General features: G+C 40.0%; 1 protein-coding gene across 1 annotated transcript in view; it reads right to left on the bottom strand.

The window, feature by feature from the left end:
- LOC149781814 (cytochrome P450 4F5-like) overlaps positions 1-24,454 on the bottom strand; it is a 57,778-nt gene that overhangs the window by 21,936 nt on the left and 11,388 nt on the right. The window contains exons 3-6 of the mRNA XM_089935986.1: positions 6,493-6,674; positions 5,514-5,638; positions 3,404-3,466; positions 841-964 (exon numbers count right to left, since the gene is read on the bottom strand). Coding sequence (XP_089792112.1) covers positions 841-964; positions 3,404-3,466; positions 5,514-5,638; positions 6,493-6,674 — 494 coding nt within the window. The remainder of the gene's footprint in view (positions 1-840; positions 965-3,403; positions 3,467-5,513; positions 5,639-6,492; positions 6,675-24,454) is intronic.

Genomic DNA, 24,454 nt, shown 5'->3' with positions numbered 1-24,454 from the left:
ATTTTATTCACAGAAAAAGCAATATAACCTAGTTACCGAGGCAGGAGGAAAAAACTAACACTACAAATTAAATATGATAATTTACACTTCATTTAGTGGATTAGTTGACTTATAATGCCAGAGTGATTTTAGAATCTTTTGCATAGAAAAACTTGAAATCACCTGGACAATTTCTTCAATTCTATAAATATAAGGAATAGGTGGTATGATGTAAAAATAATGTGATAATATATGTTTAAATACATGAGACCTGTATAAGTATATTATACTTTATTACAGACAAACATTGCATAATTATCATCAATCAAACTACCATAAAAAAAACTTTTCATTGGAACAATATAAATACACTGAGATGGATGAGATCTCTTTGTAGATGTACATAATTTATGAGTTGATTGGCCAAGTCAAATAATGACAGGGACTAATGAAATAAATATAATTTGCACAAATAGTCTGGCAACATTTATATCCATGATAAAATTTCAATGATTGAACATTTAAGAAAGGGGGGGGGAATACAGAATTAAAAAGTATGCTAGATACAGGGTCAGACATTTTAAGTTTCTCCACAAATATAAAGGTTAATACAAATATGAAAGGTTAATACAAATATGAAAGGTTAATACAAATATGAAAGGTTTAAAACATTTTAAGCAATATAATTCATAATTCATGTAAGGGTACATTTTTCACACAAGTGTTACTAAATGTTTGGTGCATAGTATGTTCTAGCAAATGTCTGCTTGTTTATTTTAGGAAAGGACAAGACATGCAAAAATTATTTTTTTTTAACTGAATTAAAAAAAACACTTTTTGTTAATTGTGAGATGAAATTACCAGTGTTTCTCTTCGCTTGTCAATTATTTCTTCAGCTACTTCATGTACATATTTGCAGTTCTTGAGAAACTTTCTTCCCTGTGAAGTCAGGTAGAAGATGAAGTCAGGGAACAAGTATGGTGTCCTGACAAATAAATTGTTAATTATAAATTGAATGAGAAAATAAAGAAAGATAGAGAGAAAAAAATAGAAAATGAAATCATGAAAAAATATGAAGAAAAAAAATATATGCAGAAAAGTTGTATGCCTTCTTTTACTGAGGCCCAGTCAACAAATATACCAGTAACCAAGAACAGGTATGGCATTATCAATTATTGGTCTCAATTAGATATACCGGTAACTTAGAACTTAATGCTGGCAGGTATAGCATTAATCAATTATTGGTCTCAATTAAATATACTGGTAACCAAGAACTTAATCATGGCAGATATACCATTATCAATTATTGGTCTCAATTAAATATACCAGTAACCAAGAACTTAATCATGGCAGATATACCATTATCAATTATTGGTCTCAATTAAATATACCAGTAACCAAGAACTTAATCATGGCAGATATACCATTATCAGTTATCGGTCTCAATTAAATATACCGGTAACAAGAACTTATTCATGGCAGGTATAACCTTAATCAATTATTGGTCTCAATTAAATATACTGGTAACCAAGAACTTAATCATGGCAGGTATGGCATTATCAATTATTGGTCTCAATTAAATTTACTGGTAACAAGAAGTTAATCATGCCAGGTATACCGTTATCAATTACTGGTCTCAATTAAATATACCAGTAACAAGAACTTAATCATGGCAGGTATAGCGTTATCAATTCTTGGTCTCAGTTATGGAGTAGGCCACATTGCCATTTTGATTTTTGTTACTGTTAAATAACTTGTATTTTGCAATAATGAATTTGCATATGTAAAAGACATTCTGTATAATCTGGCTTTTCCAAATTATCTTAATGGATACAAGAAAACTGTCTTAATAAAAATTATTTTATGGGATACAGGAAATCTGTCTTAATCCAAATTATGGGATAGAGGAAATCTGTCTTAATATAAATTATCATATGAGATACAGGAAATTTGTCTTAATACAAATTATGGGAAAGAGGATATCTGTTTTAATATAAATTATCATATGAGATACAGGAAATCTGTCTTAATATAAATTATCATATGGGATACAGGAAATCTGTCTTACTACAAATTATCATATGAGATACAGGAAATCTGTCTTAATACAAATCATGCAAAAGAGGAAATCTGTCTGAATATAAAGTATCATATAGATACAGGAAATCTGTCTTAATATAAGGTATCATATGGGATACAGGAAATCTGTCTTAATATAAGGTATCATATGGGATACAGGGAATCTGTCTTAATATAAAGTATCATATGGGATACAGGAAATCTGTCTTAATACAAATTATCACATGGGATACAGGAAATCTGTCTTAATACAAATTATCATACTGGATGCAGGAAATCTGTCTTAATACAAATTATGGGATTGAAGAAATCTGTCTTAATAAACTTATGGGTTAGAGGGAAATCGATCTTAATGCAATTATCTCATAAGATACAGAAAATTGGTCTTAATACAAATTACCTTATGAGATACTGGAAATTGGTCTTAATACAAATTACCTTATGAGATGCTGAAAATTCTGTCTTAATATAAATTATCATACTGCATACAGGAAATCTCTCTTAATACAATTTATCTAATAGGATACATGGAAATCCATCTTAATTCAAAACTATATTATGGGATAAGGGAAATGCTTTTTATTGAATGCAAGTGACAATATTTACTGTTAACATATCTAAGGAAAAATGAGATTTAAAAAATGGATGATTTTCTTAGACACTGCAGTATGATAAGACATCAGCTCAACTAGCATAGCGATACCTTAAAAGACAGATGTCAATTACTTGGTCTCTGTCTTTTATGACTTGTTTTACTGCATTATGTATAATTTCTGAACCTCTAATTGTAGAAATTGGTGGTGTGCGAATCACAGGAATATTTTGACCCTGTGTAGTCTCACTTTAAATTACTAATAAATTTAGTCAAATCAGCAAGTTTCAATACAACTTTCATGACCGGCTGAATAGCAAATGACACCACATGTATGTATGCTGCTAAAATTGCAAATACAATTTAAACCAAAAAAACTTATTAAAATTTATTGAAAGGTAAATGTAAGTAAATGTTTAAAAGTTATCATCTTTAGTTTATAATATTCAATTATGCATTTCATTAATCTTTCTCCATGTACAAAGGGGGCCCCGAGTGGCCGAGTGGTCTAAAGCGCTCTTCGTTACGGATCACTGCCATCTCACCTCTGTCTGCGGCGGTTCGAGTCTAAGATTCAGCCAATGTGGGCATGTGAGAAAGCTTGCCAGTAGCTTCTCGTGGGTCGGTGGTTCTTTCCGGGGTTTTCCGGGTTCTTCCTCCACCATTAATACTGGCCGCCATGTATAGCCTATCGTGCTGAAAAATGGCGTTAAACCCCACAACAACCATGTACAAAGGATTGATTATACACACCTGCTTCTAAAACTCCAGGTCTCACTGATTTCATGGACAGCTGCAACATATGGATGTGTTGCTCTGGAAATACAATCACATATTAAAAAATGTGTCCATAAAACACAAATAATCCTGTCCTAGTCAACAAAAGTTGACAAGGCTCAAACATTCAAAATATAGATCACAGAGACCTACTTGTGAACTAAGGTAGCTAACTAGTTTCATGACTGTGACATGAAGACCAATGATGAGACAGCAACTTAAGAAAAATCGTCTTACTAGAAACATGGTACAATACAATACAGATCACAGTGACCTAACTGGAATATAATAGTTCTCTTCTACTTAAGATCCGTTTCCTTTAATACCAATTTTCAAACAGTGGAAGAAAGTCCTAATGTACCATATTTGCTTGCTTATACGTTGAGTCAAACTGCAAACTTCAGAGACCCAAATCTGCCAGGAGTAATGCACTGGAAGCTCTGGCCTCTACAGTTTGCTAAGAGTAATCAGTAGAACAAACAACATGGACCCTGATCTGCTGATGCATTATGCGATGGCAGATCAGAGTTTAAGTTGTTTTAAGTTGGACTTGATTTTTTTTTTTATTTTGCCATGCAAGTCATAAAGGTACACATAAAGTCCATCATATAGCAAATACTGCCATATTGGTTGCCATGCTGTCATGTGCCTGAGAGTGCATCACTCTCACTCTGGATGGGATGCCACGCTGCCACACATCAATTTCCAAAAAATGCAAGCATACTTGTGACATCTTATAGTGTAAAAATACCAAATGATTTTAAACCATCATGCAAACTCAATCTAAGTTCCATTCCTCAATTTTTTTATCCTAAACTTTTTCCCTAGTAATATTATAGCCATGGAAATATTTTTTAATAAAATGCATTTTGTGTAAACCTGAAGATGGCAAATAATATGATTGTTTCAATGATAACTGTATGCATATTGCATACAATTTACAATTTATTAATGGTTTATCACACATATTGCTTAAACATCAACATAATATTTTGTAAAATATCCGTCTAGTACTCTGAAAGTGTCATTATATTTTGTAAAATATCAGTCTAGTACTCTGAAAGTGTCATTATATTTTGTAAAATATCAGTCTAGTACTCTGAAAGTGTCATTATATTTTGTAAAATATCAGTCTAGTACTCTGAAAGTGTCATTATATTTTGTAAAATATCAGTCTAGTACTCTGAAAGTGTCATTATATTTTGTAAAATATCAGTCTAGTACTCTGAAAGTGTCACAAGTCTGTATGTGCTGATACCACTTCATGGCTGGCAGACTGGTTCAAAGTAGGCTATGTGCCTTTTCTGTGTCATGACTTTTTCTTCCTAGGTCTGCTGTGTCTATAGAGCATTAAAATATTTCTTCCATAATACACCACCATCACCTCTCTCCCAATATTAGGTAGGCTTATCACAGGACAAGATTGGGCAAGGTAATGCTAGACTCAACAAGGCTTTGTTAGATTGGACAAAGCTTTGTTAGGCTGAGCAAGACTTTGTTAAATTGGACAAGACATTGTCTGATTGGATTAGGCTTTGCTAGATTGAGAAAGACTTTTCTGGAGTGAACAAGGCTTTGTTAGATTGGATAAGACATTACTAGATGAAAAATTGCCAACATTTTGTAACAGTTATAGCGATGTGCTTATCACTGAAGAAATATGGTACAAATAAATCAAGAGGCCTAACATTGGTCATCTAGTAGACCAAGGTCCAAAACACAATCCAAAGATATTGCCTCTGAAATTATTTTAAACTTTTTTATTAAATTTGTCAAACATTTTTTTCTTCACTTTAATAACGAGGTAATATTAGCACATCAGACTCATGCACATTCCATTAAAAAGCTCATTAGATTTATGTTGAACTGTTGTTTTAAATCATGCTGACATTAAATGAATCTCATCTTATCAAACTAAGGGTTTTTAGTAAGTAATGGAAAATAGACAATTTTAATGGAGGTAAGATGAACAGATGTACAAACTGACGCACAGTACCAAGGACAGTTGCTCATTGAGGAGTTAAAATGTGACAATGTTTACTGTTGTATAAATCATATAAACATACCAGTCAAGCAGGATACTTACAGGCCTCTCTGGCAATTTGTGTGGTAGGAGAATGCACATCTTAAAATGATATCAAGGGTACAGAGACTTATTACCTCAAAAACTTCAAAATATTTTGGTGTGTTTACAAAAGGTTCCAGCTTTTCCTGCAAAATAAAAGTGTATTCTGTTAGTGTGAGAAAGTATAAGGAATAAACAGAACAGATTAATTTTACAAAAAGTTGAACACAGGGTTGATGTAGTTCATCAAATATAAATTTTGCCTTCTCTGTGGAAAATAAGTCATACAATGTATGGTATTATATTGGTCAAGATAGCAGTCTATATAGTGAAATGATGACCTTCATAAGCAAGCAGAGAATATTCATTATTCCACCATTACAAAGATGCCAAAGTAGACCATTATATCACTCACCTGTTTTAAATGGCATTACAATTTGAGCATTTCACTAAGCAGGCTTATGTATTGTAAGAACGCAACCCTATGTAAGCTCTCTTTCAACCCTGACATGACATAAATTTTGCTTATTTTACTGCAGTCCAATACAACTTCTTCCAAAAGATGTAATTAATAATTAATAATGCCTAAATCTTGGTGACAATCAAAACAAACAAAGATATTAATGATATTTACCAGACTTATCGAAATCAAATGAAAAACATCATCTCAGGAAGGTAGCCAGCTCAGCCTCCTTAATAAGCGCAGATCTCACTTGCTACAGAACCTGCCTCTAAGACCATGACGAAATAAATTTATTTACCAACTTTAAGAAAATATAGTTCAAAATTCATTCTCTAGGGATATAACAAGCCCAGTCATTCTAACCATTACCTCAAAACTGGATAGATCTTGTTGACAGAGTGATAATCTATGTCTCAACATTCACCAGAGATGTAACAAGCCCAGTCATTCTAACCATTACCTCAAAACTGCATAGATTTTGCTGACAGAGTGATAATCTACATCTCAACATTCACATGCAAAACAAAATCTACTTACAATTAAGATATTTGCTGCATCATTAGAAATGGCCACATATGGTTTCAAGATGTCAAAATGGAAGGCAGGAGTGAGCAATCGTCTTGCCCGGGCCCACCGGGCTCCATCAGCTATCAGCAAACCACGTCCTAACCAAGGTATACCATGTCTGTATGCACCGCCAAATCCAGTTGGTTTGGGCTCTGTAGAGTTCAGGATGATTTTTTTTAATTAGTAGTTTCTTAAACAATTAGTTATTTATGATAACATGGATTATCAATATAATGTTTTCATTGTTATTATTTTATCCTATCAAATAGCCAAATTCTCTGCCGACATATTGCAATGCCTTCCAAAACAGAGCCCAAAAGACAGACAGACAGAATGGCACATACATAAATGAATGCATCCATGCACCTATCAGTCCATCCATCAATCCTTTATATGTCCAGAAATTTTACAAACTGCTATCAGACATTTGACCTGTCTGAGGCATAACCCCTCCTTCCAAGTTCATCTTTTTACCTTGGCAAGTTAACTCCAGTATAGTGTAGTAGTTGTGTTAAAAAAACAAATATTGGTTAATTGTGATAACAAGGATTACCAATATAATGTTTTCAGCAATGTTCTTTTATCTTATCAACTAATCAAACTATCAAACTTCATGCCTTAATTCTTACTATAATAGAGTTAAAAGATTCACAAAAGTAGAGATAGACTGACTAACAGAAATAATAACATACATATATACATACATACATACATACATACATACATACATACATACATACATACATACATGTTTTTACCTCGGCAAGTTATCTGCAATATAGGTTAGTAGTCTCTTTACAGCAGTCTTTCATTCAAGCTTCCAGTTCATTATACAGTTATTGAAAATTGCCATTATAAATTTTTAAGCTTTGACCACTAAGAGGTGTACATACCACTGACATAACATGATGAGTAGCTAGCACTGATTTTGGAACATAACCATGTGTGTTTGACAGGTGGAAGGGACTGATCATTTAATTTTCATGGAGAGAGGGACCAGCAATGTGAAAAAAGTTTCCGGCCTCCACATAATTTAAGTACAATATACTTTAGGTCCCTTCCTTCCAGAAATTTAAATGATTGGTCCCTAAACTGCCATCTACCGGTACATTAGATATTTCTGTAGCATAATGTGTCCAAGATGACTTCCTTTATATCAACAAACAAATTTCCAATTGCATTTTGTTGACATCATAATGTATACATGAAAATAAATTTTCATACTTAGGTTACTATTGTCATGTATATTTAATTATTATTGTATGCTTAACCTTTGTACATATTGATGTTTAAAAGTTTGGTCTCATGCATATTTGTAACTTAACAATTAGCTGTTTACTTATATGAGTTCAAGGTCTAGCCTATTTACACTTTATATGTTCTGTTAGTGAACTTGTGACCCACAACCAGGTCATTTTATTGTCTCTTAGGTTTTTATATAAGGTTGTGGTCAGCAGTTATTCATTAATATCTTAAGAACAGCCTATATAATCATTTTCAGTTGTGTTCAGATATAATTTGAGAGGAATCATTCATTTAAAAATTATTCATGGAATGACAAAGTGCTTATTGACATTTTGGATTCAAACATTGTTTTGGGATTAGGTGAATTTATTCAAAGACACTCTGGAGTATATCATTGTGATACATCAAGACTATTGGTGCATCACCCTATTCAAGACTATTGGTACCTGAGCACAATCAAGATTGGAATTCATTCAGATCAAGCTATAATTTTGGTCTTGTGCTAGAACATTTAGAATTATTTTTGATTTTATTCATAACAATGTAAGTTCCTTTTAAATTTTCACTTTGTGTTCTAGGGAAATAAATTGTTGAATTTTACAAAACTTGTTAATTTTGCTTCTCTGTTACTTAGTTTAAAATCATAGAGTTGTAACATAAATTGGGGAATCTGAATTACTTTAAAACATTTCAGATTTGTTTGAGAATATCATTATCCCTTGTAAAGATTTTTGATTTCATGCATTTAATAAATCTGTAGTGAATCCAACAGGCATTCACAATGTCATCTAATGGAATAAAGTTTAGATTATAAGAAAAAAGATGTCTTGCTTGATCTTGCCAGACATTATGACATTTCGGAAATAAATCTTGAACAAAGCAATGCATAAAAAATATTTTGGCATAAAAAATATTTTGGTTCAGCATCTAGTGGGAAAGGAAATTTCGGACAATAATGCTTTGGGTTGGACAAGTAAGCCTCTCATTTTTATAGGAAATATAGGAATTATGGTTTTGAAAAATATTGAATTGGAATTATCAAAACTTCAGCTCCAGAAACAAATGATGAAATTGCAAATTCAAAAAGAGGAAAAGTAGAGGTAAATGCAATGCAAAGAGAAGAGAGAAATAAAAATACAGAGATAGGTAAAGGAGCAAGTGAAAGGCAGAGAGATAGAGGAGAGAGAAGAAAGAGAAATGCAACTGAAATTATAAGAATTAGATCTGGTAGGCAGAAAACACTCTCCCTTTTACATACAAGTTCAGGTTTTGACATTACCAGAAATTTTAGGCAAGTAACCCTTTTACAGGAAAAAGAAGTAGATAAATACTTTTCTCATTTGGGAAAAATTGCCAAAAACTTGAAGCGGTCAAGAGAGAATTGGAAGTGGTCAAAAGAGCATTGACTTTATTATTACAAAGTTGGCAAAGCTGTTGGTACAGTAAACTGTTGATTGTGATTTAGAATGAATCTTGAAGGGTTATGAGATGATACCTGACACATATCAACAAAGGTTTAGGAACTGTAGAAAAGAAACTGGAAACCATTATCATTGAAGGTGGAGTTTGATACTGCAGAAATATAACAATGACTTTAGTCACATCAAAGGAAAAGTTCATCTGATAACAGATGTACTCTCATGTATATAAAAGTATGATATTTTTAGATGTATATTTTGTCTAATTAGGCTGAGTGGGTTTCAAGGGTTGTCATTGTCGGGGGCGGATGTGGGAGATAAGCACCCACTTCCCTTGGAAATTTCCCAATGGCTTGCATCTGATAGAGCCTCTGACAACCAAATCCAGCTCCAGGCCTTCATGAGTGGCGGAGCCTGTTTAAACTGACTGGAGAAGGGATGACAGGCGAGATTCTGGCACCTCAAAACCAGATGCTTCGGGCAGATGGGGCTCGTTAACAGAAATTCCGGAGACGGAGTCCCTAAAGCGACATGGCATTGATTTCAGTGTCATCTCAGCAACTCCTGCGATGCAGCTGGTGCCATGACGTGTCGGCTTGTCCTTTCCCTTGGATCCATCAGCTGCGTGGAGGGGGGGGGGGGATCAGCTGCATGGGCAACAGTTGATTCTCCATATCACCCTGCCCAGGCTTGCGCCCTGGAAAGGACACTCCAGCTTCGCTCCACAGCGTCGACACAACACAGGAAGCAGCAGTTTTCCAGTTATAAGTCACCGCTCGATTGGCGTAGAGCCAGACACCAGGGGTTGCTTCTGACGGTGGGAGATACCAACATGTTTCACTGGACAGCTACCGCCCGCCTCAATCTGGGCAGCCCCCAGCCAATATGGTGCCGTCCCGCCACAGTTCGCCTGCCTTGCTGGGTGCGTAAGGCTTAAGGTACGCGAGTACCTGACATGCGGACTGCAACTACTGCACCAAGAAATAACAAAATAAAAATAAAAAAAGAAGACTTCAATCCTCAAGCTAGGTACCTGGAATATCCGGACCATGCTGACTGGGCTTTCAGATTATCTCCAGACAATCAGTGATGTTCGTAAGACTTCAGTCATCAACGACGAACTTGCAAGGCTCCAGGTCGATATCGCCTCACTACAGGAGACACGACTACCAGATTCTTGGTCCCTCAGAGAAAAGAACTACACATTCTTCTGGCAAGGAAAGAGCGTAGATGAAGCCAGAGAGTTTGGTGTTGGATTCGCTGTCAGGAACACAGCTGGGGATGATAGAACCCTGCCAACAAGGAAATGGAAGACTGCTATCTATCCGCTTCCACACCACAAACGGGCCTGTCAACCTGATCAGCGTTTACGCTCCCACTCTAAGATCCTGCACAGACAGCAAGGATGAGTTTTATGATGAGTTAAACTCACTCATTGACAAAATTCCCAAGGAAGAGAACTTGATTTTTCTGGGCGACTTCAATGCTAGGGTGGGTGCCGATCATGACTCTTGGCCCTCCTGTCTTGGCAAGTTTTGGTGTTGGGAAGGTTAATGAGAATGGTCAGCGCCTTTTAGAGATGTGCTCGTACCACAAATTCAGCATTACCAATTCATTCTTTCAGACAAAGCCACAGCACAAAGTGTCTTGGAGGCATCCCCGGTCTAAACACTGGCACCAGCTGGACTTGATCATTACAAGATGGTCAGACATGAAGGGTGTGCTTTTTACCCGTACCTTCCACAGTGCTGACTGTGACACCGACAACTCACTGGTGTGCTGCAAAAAGAAGCTTCAGCCAAAATAGATCCACCGCTCTAGGCAAGAGGGTCAACCACGCATTGATGTGAGCAAGACATCATATCCAGACAAGGCTGAGGAATTCACCTATGCTCTTTCCAAGACGTTTGACTCAGAACCCCCCATCAGCAGTGCCAAAGAAAGACGGGATCACGTCAGAGATACTGTATACAGCACAGCCACACGGATCTTTGGTAAGAAGCAATCAAAGAACAATGACTGGTTTGAGGCTAAGTCTGCCACACTCATGCCAGCCATAGAAGAGCGTCGCAGTGCTCATCTGCAATACAAGCGATCCCCCTGCCAGAAGACACTACAGGCATACAGGTCTACCAGAAGCAAAGTGCAGAGATTAGCACGGCAGTGTGCCAATGAATACTGGCTTCAGCTCTGTCAGAGTATCCAGTCAGCAGCAGATATTGGAAACAGCAGAGGCATGTACGATGGCATAAAGAAAGCAATGGGTCCCACGAAGAAACTGACAGCACCAATGAAGTCTGCCACAGGCGATACCATCCACAACAAGGGCAAGCAGATGGAGCGTTGGGTGGAATGCTACCCCGAACTGTACTCCAAAGAGAACCACGTGACCAATGATGCCCTCAACGCCATTGAAAACCTCCCTCTCATGGCCGAACTGGACGAGAAACCTACTGTAGACGAACTAAAGAAGGCCTTAGAGAAACTGTCTCTAGGTAAAGCCCCAGAGAAGAATGGCATCACAGCAGAGCTCATCAAGTGCGGATGTAGCGTGCTGCTCACACACCTGCACGACCTCCTCTGCCAGTGCTGGGACGAGGGTACAGTGCCTCAGGACATGAGAGACGCTAACATCATAACCCTGTACAAGAACAAGGGCGACAGAAGCGACTGCAACAACTACAGGGGCATATCACTTCTCAGCATCGTAGGTAAAGTTTTCGCACGCATCATCCTGAACAGACTGCAGACGCTTGCTTACAGAGTTTACCCAGAGTCGCAGTGCGGGTTCCGCGCAGAGAGGTCCACAATTGACATGATCTTCTCTGTCAGGCAACTGAGGAAAAAAGCAGAGAACAACACAGAACCATCTTCTTGGCCTTTATAGACCTCACCAAGGCATTCGATCTGGTCAGCAGAGATGGACTCTTCACAATCCTGGAGAAAAATAGTTGCCCTCCAAAGCTGCTAAGCATGATCCAGTCCTTCCACGATGACATTAAAGGCACAGTGCAATACGATGGCTCAACATCCGACCCCTTTGACATCCGCAATGGAGTTAAACAGGGCTGTGTCCTTGCCCCCACGCTCTTCGGCATCTTCTTCGCAATCCTGCTCAAGCACGCCTTTGGGACGTCCACAGAAGGGATTTACCTGCACACACAATCAGACAGCAGACTGTTCAACCTGGCACGAATGAAGGCAAAGAGCAAAGTGCGTGAAGTAAGCATCAGGGACATGCTCTTCGCAGACGATGCTGCTCTAGCCACCCACACAGAAGCTGAGCTTCAGCGCCTGATGGCCTGCTTTGCTAAAGCATGCGATGAGTTTTGGTTAACCATAAGCCTAAACAAAACAAACGTGATGGTTCAGGACGCGGACCCCCCCCCCCAAGCATCATCATCAACAACTACGAACTTGAGGTGGTGAGTCAGTTCATGTACCTCGGCTCTACCATCACCAGCAACCTCTCCCTCAATGCTAAGCTCAACAAGAGGATCGGAAAGGCATCAACAACTCTCTCCAGGTTGTCGCAGAGAGTGTGGAACAACAGCATGCTGACCATGAACACTAAGATCACCGTGTACCATGCATGCATGCTAAGCACTCTCATGAACGCCAGTGAAACCTGGACTCTGTACACTTCACAAGAGAAAAGACTGAGCACCTTTCACATGCGATACCTCCGACGCATACTCGGGATCACCTGGAGCGATCGAGTAACAAAAAACGAGGTGCTCTAGCGTGCCAAGATTCCCAGCATGATCACACTCCTCCGCCAACGCCGCATCAGATGGCTGGGCCATGAACATCGGATGGATGACGGACGGATCCCCAAAGACATTCTTTACTCGGAACTCGCCTCTGGCAAAAGGTCGATCGGACGGCCACATCGCCGCTTCAAGGATGTCTGTAAGCACAACATGAAAGCCCTTGATATCGATGTCAACACCTGTGAAGTGCTCGCTCTAGACAGATCAAGCTGGCGACATGCTCTGATCACTGGTCTGAAAGCCGGAGAGGACAAGCAACGCTTGTTAGCTGATGAAAGACGATCGCAGAGGGAGAAGAAGCAGTTCCAACCAACACCTGACGCAACCTTCAAGTGCAGCAAGTGCAGCAGGGACTGTCACTCCCGCATTGGACTACTTAGCCACAGCAGACGATGCACAACCACCAACCGGGACATCTCTCATGGGCGCAGTTCCATCGTCTCTCGAGACTAACGGATGCCAACAACAACAACAAGGCTGAGTGTCATTCATAAGACATCTTCCTCTGTATTTTACTTGTGCTATTATCATATTATGCATGTTCAACTAATATTTGAAAGAAAACTTTATTGTAAAATGTTTCTTTTTCTTTATGATGGGAGGTGTTATGTAGAAGTTTTGATTAGTTTTTCAGACATTGCTATTGCGACTAGGTTAGAAGGGGATTATATAATAAGGTTTTTGTAGAAAAAGTCTATCTTAAGTTCAGTTTCTGGGATCATTTACTCTTATGTTCAAATATAATTTGAGAGGAATTATTTATTTAAATTATTCATTGGAATTATAAAGTCAACATTTACTTTTTGGACTAAAATACTACTTTGGGATTATTGAGATCTTATTTAAACACAACTTCTCTTACATCATTGCAGTACGTCAACATATTCAAGACTACAAGCACATTATCACATTTAAGATCATTAGAATATTAAAGACTATTAAAAATCCATTTGGAACATTCTATACTTTTGGACTTGTGATAGAACATTTAGGATTATTTAGGATTTAATTCACAATACTGCAAGTGTCGTTTTAATATTCATTTTCTAATCTTGGTAAATTAATTATTTGTCGATTTTACTAAACTTGCTGGTTTTTCTTTCTTCTGTTCAATGGTTTAAGACATAGAGTTCTAACAATATTCAATTACTAGAACCAATTAAATCGCTTTAAGAGCTTAATGCTGAAGTCAAAAATGTTAGACCAAATAAATACTACATTTAGGTTAGATTCTAAAGAGGACTAACCTAAACTTATTTTGTTGCAGGCTCGTTTAAGATTAAAAAGGACGAAAGAGTATAAATACATGGGATAAATGATCCTGAAGCGTCATTGCCCGTCTTTGGTGTTTGTGCTTAAGATCAGAGTTTACTTTACATATAAGTATTGGATCCTGACCGCACAAATGCAGGAACGTAAATATTCCCCAAATAGATATTTTCTGCCATAGTATGACTAAGAAAGTTGTACCAGCAAAAATTAATAATTGGCGCATGTGTGTGTTACACCTGATCAAAGTCGGCCTGTCGAACAAGTCTACTATGCGGTCACATTATAAGAAAAGAGAACTGTGACAGGCACTCAATCTTACCGACGTGAAAAAAACAACTGAAGTGAAGCAACAGCTGAAATATGAAATCACCAACAGCATAAAATGCAAACGCCTGTGTGTGGTCGTAAATGCTATTTGTGGAAGCGACGCAGCAGCCACACTTGGTCTAGGTACAACGGGAATCACATCTGTGAGTTTTGAATAGGGGCGATTCAGGGTCTAGGGTCTTACCATTAGAAAACCACCCTGGGGGGATATGGGGTCTATGTAAATTTAACATGGGAAAAAACTCTGGGCCTGTTTAGGGTCAAGGGAATTTAACATGGGAAAAAATAATCTTGGGCCTGTTGAGGGTCAAGGGAAATTTAAACAGGGTGGTCCTGTTGAGCGTCATGGGGAAATGGAACATGGGAATAAATCGTGGGCCTGTTGAGCGTCAAGGGGAAATGGAACAGGGTCGGGACCCTATTGTAATACGGTCCCGACCTGATGGGCCTATGAAAATGGAACAGGAAAAATTTAAACAGGGAGGGGTCTCTATTTTTTTTAATATAAAAAAAATATAAAAAAATGGGGTAGGCAATAAAAGTCAAGGTCTTTTCGAAATATAGGAGTGGCCCTGAAAAGGGCCTTTGGCTTTCTTCTTCTTCTAACTCTTCCACTTCTTCAACCATCTTCTAACTTTTGCCACCATTCCTGTCTTCTTCTTCTTTATTTCTGACTCAGGCATCCAGTCAGGATGACCTATCGCTCGGAATTTCTCCTGTATTCTTATCCAGTTATTGTTGAGTTTCTCAAAGCTTTCTTTTCTCTTTCTATTTTCTTCTTCTTTTCCTTATACCACTTTTCTTTCATGTTCTTTACCTATTCCGTCAGCACTTTCCTCATTACTTCTTCCGTTTCTGTCAACTGGTCGAACCCCCATTTTACGTATCGCCACTCCATCCAATACAATACTTTTTCTAGGAAGCACCTGACTTGGATGACATGGTCCAGTGCTTCCTTCAAACTTTCCACTCTGACATAAGGTGGGTCAGTAAATCCTCTTGACTTGTTGACTTCTTCTTCTATCATCCCTGCAATGAGATCTCTGGCTACCTTTAGTCCTTTGATTTGAATAGTTAACAAGTCTTGCCTATTTCCATCACTCCATTCCTTTTATATTCTTCCTACAACATATTCAACATCCATTATCCAGAAATAGATATCTCTTAATAGATTGAATAATTTTGTCACCGCCACCTTCTTTGTTTATTCCGTGGAATGGTCTGAACGACGAATACTGTGGGTTCTTACAGTTAAAGCGCGGACGTGAAGGAAAACATCCCCCTAAGACTCAAATCTTAAATTACCTAGATCATCACTTAAAACGCGCGGACGTGAAGGAAACCATCCCCTACTTTTCTCATCTCATATTATCTACTATTCACATACGTGAAGCAGCAATAAACAAACCCAAAATCTACCATTCACACACGCAAAGCATTAAAATCAAACCCAAATCTACTATCCAAACGAACTTACTTGATCACTTACAAAACCCAATAATCTACTATCCACACAAACGTACTTGACTGCTTACAAACACAAACACATACACTCACACTAGGAAAAAAGAGTCAGTGTTTATATTCACACTACTCTACATACACACATTGGCAAATTGATTACTATTTCTTTTCTAAAGGTTGGGGTAGCCCTGAAAAGGGCTGTTTGTTTTGAACTCCAGGGCACCTGGTTAATGATGGCACCTTCCAGGCCTAACACCGCAAACGCATCTTCTACTCCAGTCTCCTTTCACTCTGGTGACACGTTGTAACTCGGGCAAATGAAACGTTCCTTTGAGCACTTCTCCGTTCATGTCTTCCAATTTACAGACGGCAGGATGACGGCCATGCACTCGTCCAGTGACACGAAACAATTCGGTCGTCCAGTTAGGTAAGTAACCTTTGTCGAAAGTGCGTTTGGTTTTGCCAATGCGTACCCAATCTCCTACTGCCAACATTCCACTTTTCTTGGGAACAGCCCTCGTCGGGGACTTACCAAACAGGCGATCAGACACCAGCACTTCGTTTTCGGGAGTCACCTCTTGCGGGTCACGTCCAATCCTTCGATGGTAAGATTGGTTGTACGCTTGCACCAGGTGCGGTAAGATGTCTATGTACTTCAGAGTGTGGTGATGCGTAAAATATTTCCACATGCGTTCTTTCAAAGTGCGTTGAAAACGTTCCACGATGCTGGCTTTGGTTTCAGGATTCTCGGTGGTAAAAAAAATGAAAGTCACGTTTCTTTAATTCTTTTTGGAAAGCTTGGTTCAGAAATTCGGTGCCTTTGTCAGTTTGCCATCGAAGAGGGTGACGACCGCTTTGTTTCAACACTCGTTGCAGGGCTCGCACTAACTCGCTGCTCGATTTGGAAGTCAAGGGCACAAACCAGGCAAATTTGGAAAAGACGTCCATGACACAAAACAAATATTTGTAGCCGCGATTGTAGCTGGCCAAATGAGAGACATCGGCTAAATCGGCTTGCCATTAATGATAGATGCCTTCCACTCGGGTGCGACTTCTGGAAAACTTGCGTCGAATGGGTTTGTGTAAAGTGCAAGTAGCTTGTTCTTGTAACCATCGTTGCACTTGAGGTAAACAGAGACTTTTCAGTCGCGTTTTGGCAGCACGATACAATTTTTGAACTCCTGTGTAATCTGCAGGATGGGAGGGATCGTAGTAAATGATGGCTAACACTTTTTCCATTTTGTGTTTGTTTGTTAATAAGGCACCCACTCTTGGAGGATGCTACTCTTTTTCTCTTGGGGTATTTTCTTGGATTGCAATGCTTTGCGTGTGCGACCGGCAATAGGTGTCGCAGAGAAGGATGTCTGAACAGGGGATATCTTTTCTTGTTTCACCTCTGTCTTCACCTTCTTTTTCTCTTCTGACGAAGAAGGGGTGGTCATCATCTTTTTAATCCATCCAATTCTGGAGGTAGGTGGTGTTGTTAACTTGCGTACTTTTTCTGGTGGAGTTTGAAACCCTTCCTCTTCTTCTTCTTCTCCTTTGTCTGTCTTGGCCACTGGTAGTGCTGGTGTTAGTAGTGATGGTGCTGGACTTTTCATCAAGGTCTTAAAATCTATCAGAGTGGGAAGAGCCGTTTCGTCCGAGGCTTTCTGGTGAAAAAGTTGCAGTCGTTGCAAGAGTTGACCGTACTTTTGCGATTTTTCTGTTTCGGACAAATCTTGGCGATCCATTAAGGACTGCAATTCGTGTTGTAACTGGGACATCTCGCTCAAATTGCGATTGGGAGGTAAATGCGGGGTGCGTTGTTCTTGCCAACGATGGTATTCCATCCATCGTTTGTAAGGCACTAAAGCTAGTTTTCGTCCTTCCATGGGATGTCAGGGGTCGATTCTGAGATCTTGGGACTCCAGAGGACCTTTTTATCTTGCTCCCACCAGTCCTCCCAACACGGTTCCCAAGACTCCTTTCAGTAATGGGCCTAGCAAGAGGGGTAAAATTCCTCCACGTTGGACCAACATCTTCTTTTTTTGACGAATCGGAATTTTCTTTTGAACCATTTGGCGAAGAACGTGACGATGTTTGCCTAAGCATTGTTTCTGGTGTTTAGACAAAGGGATCGTGCCTTTCAAGACGTTCAAACAACATTCGCACACGGTATCGATGACCTCTTTGGAGGCTGATTGAATGAGTTTTTTTCGCAGGGGTGGATAAGCTTTGGACAGGACAGATAACATGTCCACATGTTTCACTAAACGTGGAGGCAGTCCTTTCCTTTTCTTTCCTTGGGGTTTAGAAGAGGAATGTTTTCTGGAGGGTGACATCTTTGCTTGTGGGTTCCGGGACATTCACCAAACATACACTAACGTCGATGACTTAACACACGCCCTTTTATCTTTTTTTGGGACTATCGCTTTGTCATAAAGGTGACAATGTTTTTTTCCAAAATCGCCAAGGAATCCTCCCCTTTGTTGACGCCTCTTTTTCTTTGAACGACTGTATCTTTTCTTAGGGTAACGTCGATGCTTGGCTAAGCGCTTTGTCGGATGACGAGTCTGCCTTTGTCTCTTTTTTTGTTTTTGACGATAGTGACGGTGTACACTTCTCGGAGGTGACATCTTTTGGAAGTTCACTGATACCCCTACTTGGTCGCAGGTTTTTTTTATACTGGAACGTGTTGCCACTGATTGTCTTTACGGCGTATCAACTTGAGGACAGGCATGACACGTCGTACAGGGGTACGCAACGGACTAAATCGAGCCAGTTCTTGCTTGGACAAATCCAGTAAACTTTGTAACATGCCCGATTTCTCTTGGACTTTGATTTTGGGAGCAGGTACTTTGTGAGCAGCGGCCACTGCCGCTAAATTGGAGGGTCCTGCCACTGGAGAAGTTCTTGGCATTATCAACGGAGAAGTTCTTGGTGTGATCAACGTCTCCAAGTACTTTTCAGTTCTTGGTGTCATCAACGGGGAAGTGAATGAACCTGAGTCTACCGGAGACGCGGTCACCGTCGTTGCAGGTCGTGGTTTGCGAGTGTAAGGTTGCGTCCCGGCCAAAGTGCCTCTCTTGCGACTAGTTTTTTGTGGGCTTTTTTTTTGCTGGGGACTTTTTCTCTGCTTCTTTTTCTGGGGGCTTTTCTTTTTCCGGGGTGGTGACTGGTAAGAGGAGGGTCACGCCAATGGAGAAGTTCTTGGAGACACGGGTCTCCTTGGGGACCTGGTCTTGACACCGTGGCTCTTTTTCTTCTTCTTGGAGCTTCGTTTGACTTTTTTCTTGGGGAGAACTTTGGGAGCATTAGGATCCCATCTTAAGAGGGAGCGAATGATGACCCCTCCTAGAGTACCGCTCCCTCCAGGTTTCAAAATGATTTCTTTTTTGGTTTGAGTGTCGATGCGGGGATTGGCCAGTTGGGTCAAAGCGACTTTGTTTCGATCAAAAAAGCGTTTGGTTTGATGAGGAATCTGAATGATCCCTTGTAGTAATTGACGTGCTGTCACCGTGAACCATTGTAAGACTTCTTTGAGACTAGCTTCTAAGACACGAGCCCGTATTTGTGGATTTTTGTCTCGACTGATGCCATACAAGGCACGAATCAATTTGACGGGAAGATGCGACTGAAGGGACGTCATGTTCAAACTGTGTGAGACAGACGAAAAGTGTCTGAGGTTTTTATAGATTTTTTTTGGAGTGAAGTTAAGTCGAGGACGGAGACGTGTACAGGACATGCCCTCCGTCTTGGCACCAGTGGTGAAACAATGGGGTACGAAATCGCAAATCATCGGAGGTCGTAGGTTTCAAATCGACGATTAAATAAGCTTGTGGAGTCTGAGTGGCATGGTCGTACGCCTGAGTCAGGCAAGGCGTTCCTGTTTGGCTAAGACTTGCACTTGCGATTTATCTCGAGGGCTTTTAAACAAGACCACGTAATGCGCATTGAGACTGATGGTGCGATGGGCTTTACTTTGTTGAAACAAATTTTGAGTGATGTAAACGACACTGGCATTACGATGATGCCCTTTGCGCGTGAACCACAGTTTAATTTCTTCTTCGTCTTCTCCTAACATGTCGTCAAAAATGACCTAATGGGTTTGACAGGAGTCAGAGACGATTGCGTCGTCTTCTTTAGGAATGCCTTCCACAAACAAGATGGAATCGCCTTGACTTTCTCGCAAGAGGCTGTACGCTGATTGCCACTCTTTGTAACACTACACTATGCGTTGAAGTGGTCGATCGATCAAATGACGTTAATGTTCGATCAAACATTTGACAAATTCGGTTTTGCCTGAACCGCTAGGTCCAGCAATGAGCATGTTAAAGGGATGGCGAAGATACAAAGCCTCCCAACTGGCACGATCTAAGTGTTCGTCGATGACTTTGACAGTGGAATAAGAGGGAGCAGAGATAGCAGAGGTAGCCATAGTCTTAGGAATGTCAATTGTGACACGAAAACAAACAAGACAAGAGTTTATATACTTTATTCAGGACACGTTTATTGAATGTTTTAAACACGAACACGAAAGATAAAAATACATAAAAGCCAAAGGCTTAAGTACAACAATAAAAGGCACATGAAAGCCATCAACGTGGAATAAAAACAAGTGTCTGTACAACATATTTTGGGTAATGTTCTGACCAGTTCTATCGGGGGTAAGGTCACACAAGTGTCCTCCCGAAAGGGTCTTTCAGGCATGTCCACGACAGTCCTGTCCTTGGTGACGGGTTCTTCTTCTTCTGGCACCGTCACTAACACAGGTTGAAAAGTAACTTTTTTCCTTGAACATCTCTCATGCATACTGGGCCACGTCTTGGGTCCAAGCCTCAAAATCCCATTTTTTGCAGGCACGAAAATCTGTCCAATTGGGGTGTAAGTCACAAGCTACACACACATCGTCATACACGTCTTCGGTAGCTAAAAGTTGACGAATCTTTTTTTCCCGTAGAGGTCGAGAAGTATCCAGATGACAACGCAAGGCTTTGAGCAAAAGGAGTGTCTCGTGAACATTTAAAGGCACAACTTTCATGGTGAATGGGGTGGTAAATACTGTTCGTAAAGAGTCCACAAGGAATCGGCTGGTAAACGAAATCCCAGAAAACAAGTCACTAAGACACACACTATGCGTCGTCCGAAATTGAATGGCTACAGTTCTTATAATAATTGATGGTAATGAATTTGAATAGTGTCATTGAGTTCCTTCCACGGAATCTGTTCAATCACATGTGATAAAAGTCGTGGCATGGATTCCTGTTTTTATACTCTCTTTGTTTCGGAAGCAATACACGTACTTTCTAGCCAGAGATCTTCGTTCTCCAGTTGGGAATCTAAATCTTGCATACTGTAACCTAAACTTCAGAGTTGGATTAGAAGTTTCCTCTTCCTCTAAGTAGATTCCACGTAAAATATGTTGGTAATGTTTTAACTTGTCTTCCTCAATGCGTTGCACTAAATGAATCTCGAAGTAACCAAAATGATGAACATTTCGTTCATTCACTAACTCAAAGTGTTCAACAAGGTCTGACTACTGAAACAATTTCTGACGAATCAGTTCTCTTATACCATTCAGGTACCAGTGGTTAAACATCTGGTGACGTAACGGATGCAATTGTTCTTTACGTTTGGCTTGTATTTTGACCAGCTCTCGGTAAATGCGTTCTCTCAACTCCACAGGCAAACCACGAATGTTCTCTTGTAAAGCATCCATGAATAGGTCAGTCCGTACAATTCACAATCTTCTCCTGGAGTAAAAGTAATCCACATAGTGAGTAATTTCTGACCACTGCCACTCAGGGTAACGTCCAAGAATCTCATTGAACTCTTTTGTTTTAAATGGTTTAGAGTGATATAATAGGATGAATGCACACTTGACCCAAAGAAATCTAACACATTGGTTGACTTTTTTCACTTTCCTCTTGTGAATTTCTCGGCACAAAAGTTCTACAGTCACCCATTGAGATTTCACTCTGGCAAGTCCCTGCCAAACTTCCATGTAAATCTTCTCTTGCAGTTCTTTAGGTAATGATTCAAAACCGTTTATGAAATGGAGTTTAAATACTGGTCTCGGTGATGTCCAACATTTGACTCCTAACCAATCTGGTTTCTTCTTCTTCAACGACATGGTAACTTACTTCAATGTCTCGGTCCCACTAAGGGTAAGTAATGACAATTCAGTGACCATCGAGCATGTTCTACGTAGGCCGAATCTTGTGGTTCTCAGTGGTGAAGTGACACACCGCAACTGAAGCACTTGACTTTCTCCCCTTCGCCCAAGTAGAAAAATCCGGCTCTGGCTAATTCTTCGGGGGTCGGTCCTCCCAGATACTTAGGCCATTTTCCTTTGAACGATTGAAGACGATTTTCAAAGTCGCAGTATTCCGACAAACGCACTGGAAACGAATATTCGTCTTTCACAGGTTCGTTTCGATGAGGGTTGGGAGACATGGACAGGAGTTTGCTCAGGGCTGGATGACATCGGTAGCGGGGTAGACGTGAAGGTGGACCTTTAAAACGAAACCCAGTAAAGTGTCCAAGAGGACGAGCGGCATCGCTTTCGCATCCCTCAGGTTTGACACGCACAGCATCACTTTCCATGATAGGGGTAGTGAGAACAGAGTTCCCATGATGCTTTACGGCATCGCTAAGGTCACAACGTACAGCATCGTTCCCATCGCAAGGCTCACAATCGCATTCTACTTCAGAGGCCCCAAACTTGAATTGTGCCTGTCTGAACTTGTTTTGTGTTTCTCTGAAAGTATTCATCTTGTTCGCTCGGTCTTGGTAGTCACAATGAACTATCGATCTTGACCATAGCCCCTTTTTATACTAGTCGCAATGCAGTCTCAAGCTTGTACATCGTTCCTTTTTTATGTTTAGTTTTGGAAGGTACCGTCTCTAAGGTACCGTCATAATTGTACCGTAGTGTAATGGGTGGAAAGGCCATAGAAAGGTAAGGGCAGTGCGGAGACCATCGAGTATGTTCCAGAATAGCTGAATCTTTATAGATACATAGATCCATTCGTAACTTCAGTCCGCAAGCGAAACACTGTACTTCGTATCCCATTCCTGACTCAGGTCCCAAGTAGACAAATCCTGTTCTAGCTAAAACATGCGAAGAACGTAATCCTTCCCTATTTGTAGGCCATTTTTGAAACGTGTCCAATCGATGTGCCAATCACAATAGTCAGGTAAGAAGACTGGAAAATGGTAGGGTTTGAACTTGGAGTTCTCATCGGGTTTCTCACTCGATTCTTGTTGTGGCGAAATCATGCTTCTGGTGAGTGGCTATCCACTTACAACCAAAGTTTTATACCGACATGTCCATACGGTAAAGTGAAGTGATTGGGAAGTCGCACTCGCTTCTGGTACACGATTTGATAGACTTTTCGCAAGGGTCGACTGACGATGTGGTGAGTGCACAAACGTACAATCTTGTTGGGCTGATAGGTGGTCACTTTAAAGTGCTCATCTTCTCTAGACTGCAAGGCTTCTTTCAATACGCCAAAGTTCACCACTCGACTAGTACGATAATTCAGAGTCAATCCTTTCACTTTACACGTCGTGTGCACTTTTCCTTGTTTGTCCCGGTATTCGTAGCCGTAATTTTTAGGACCACCACTGGCGAAACTTAGAATCTTGTCGTCGGGGTGCTCGTCTGTCCAGGCTCCTAAACGGTCTCCTTCGATGTCAGGGTGCTGTTGACTCGGGTGATGGATGTAAATGCAACTGTCCGTGTCAAAGTACAGGACGCGTTCCCCTAACAGTTCTAAAGCTTCGTACAATTTTAAGCGAGCATGAGCTGTCACGTAAGCCGCAATGATGACATTTCCAAAGGGGTCGTCTTGTACAAAGTCCAGATCTTCTTCGTAATTGACCAAGATCAAATCCTCACGAACGATGTCCACGTGTTTCATGAATTTGGTTTTCTCGTGAATCATCTGGAAATAGCGGGAAGGTTCTGTCAAATATTCCGTTTTGGGTAAACACGGTCGTTGTGCCATTTTAACCCACAAGCAATTTAACATCACTTTGGCAAACGATCGCCTGCCTTCGTTTTTGTCGATGTGATCTAAAGTGATGCCTTCTTGTTCCCAGTATTTCTCTTTGAATGTCTTTTGGTCTTCGGGAGTGTGACATCAGGACGGAAAGCCACTGGCTTCTTGCTTCAGTTTCAAAAAGGCATCCACGTAGTCTGCGAAAATGCCTTTCTGCGTGGGGTCACCCTTGTGGTATTGTTCTGTATTGGGAAAGTGGCAAATTTCGTACACTTCTAACAGTTGGTATCCCATGTCCAGAGCTTTGAACAATTCTACGCTGACCCACGTCGCCGTCAAGGCCCGTTCTTCCTGGGTGTGCTGACAAGGTTGATCTTGGTTGCACGTTTCAGCACAAGTACGGCACAAAGGAAACATCAGTTTGCCTTGGCAATGGTGAGGTAAC

The sequence above is a fragment of the Sinohyriopsis cumingii genome, chromosome 15 (genome assembly GCF_028554795.1).
Source record: "Sinohyriopsis cumingii isolate HCF-2022 chromosome 15, ASM2855479v2, whole genome shotgun sequence".
Classification (NCBI taxonomy): domain Eukaryota; kingdom Metazoa; phylum Mollusca; class Bivalvia; order Unionida; family Unionidae; genus Sinohyriopsis; species Sinohyriopsis cumingii.
This window is presented reverse-complemented; position numbering and strand designations above follow the sequence as displayed.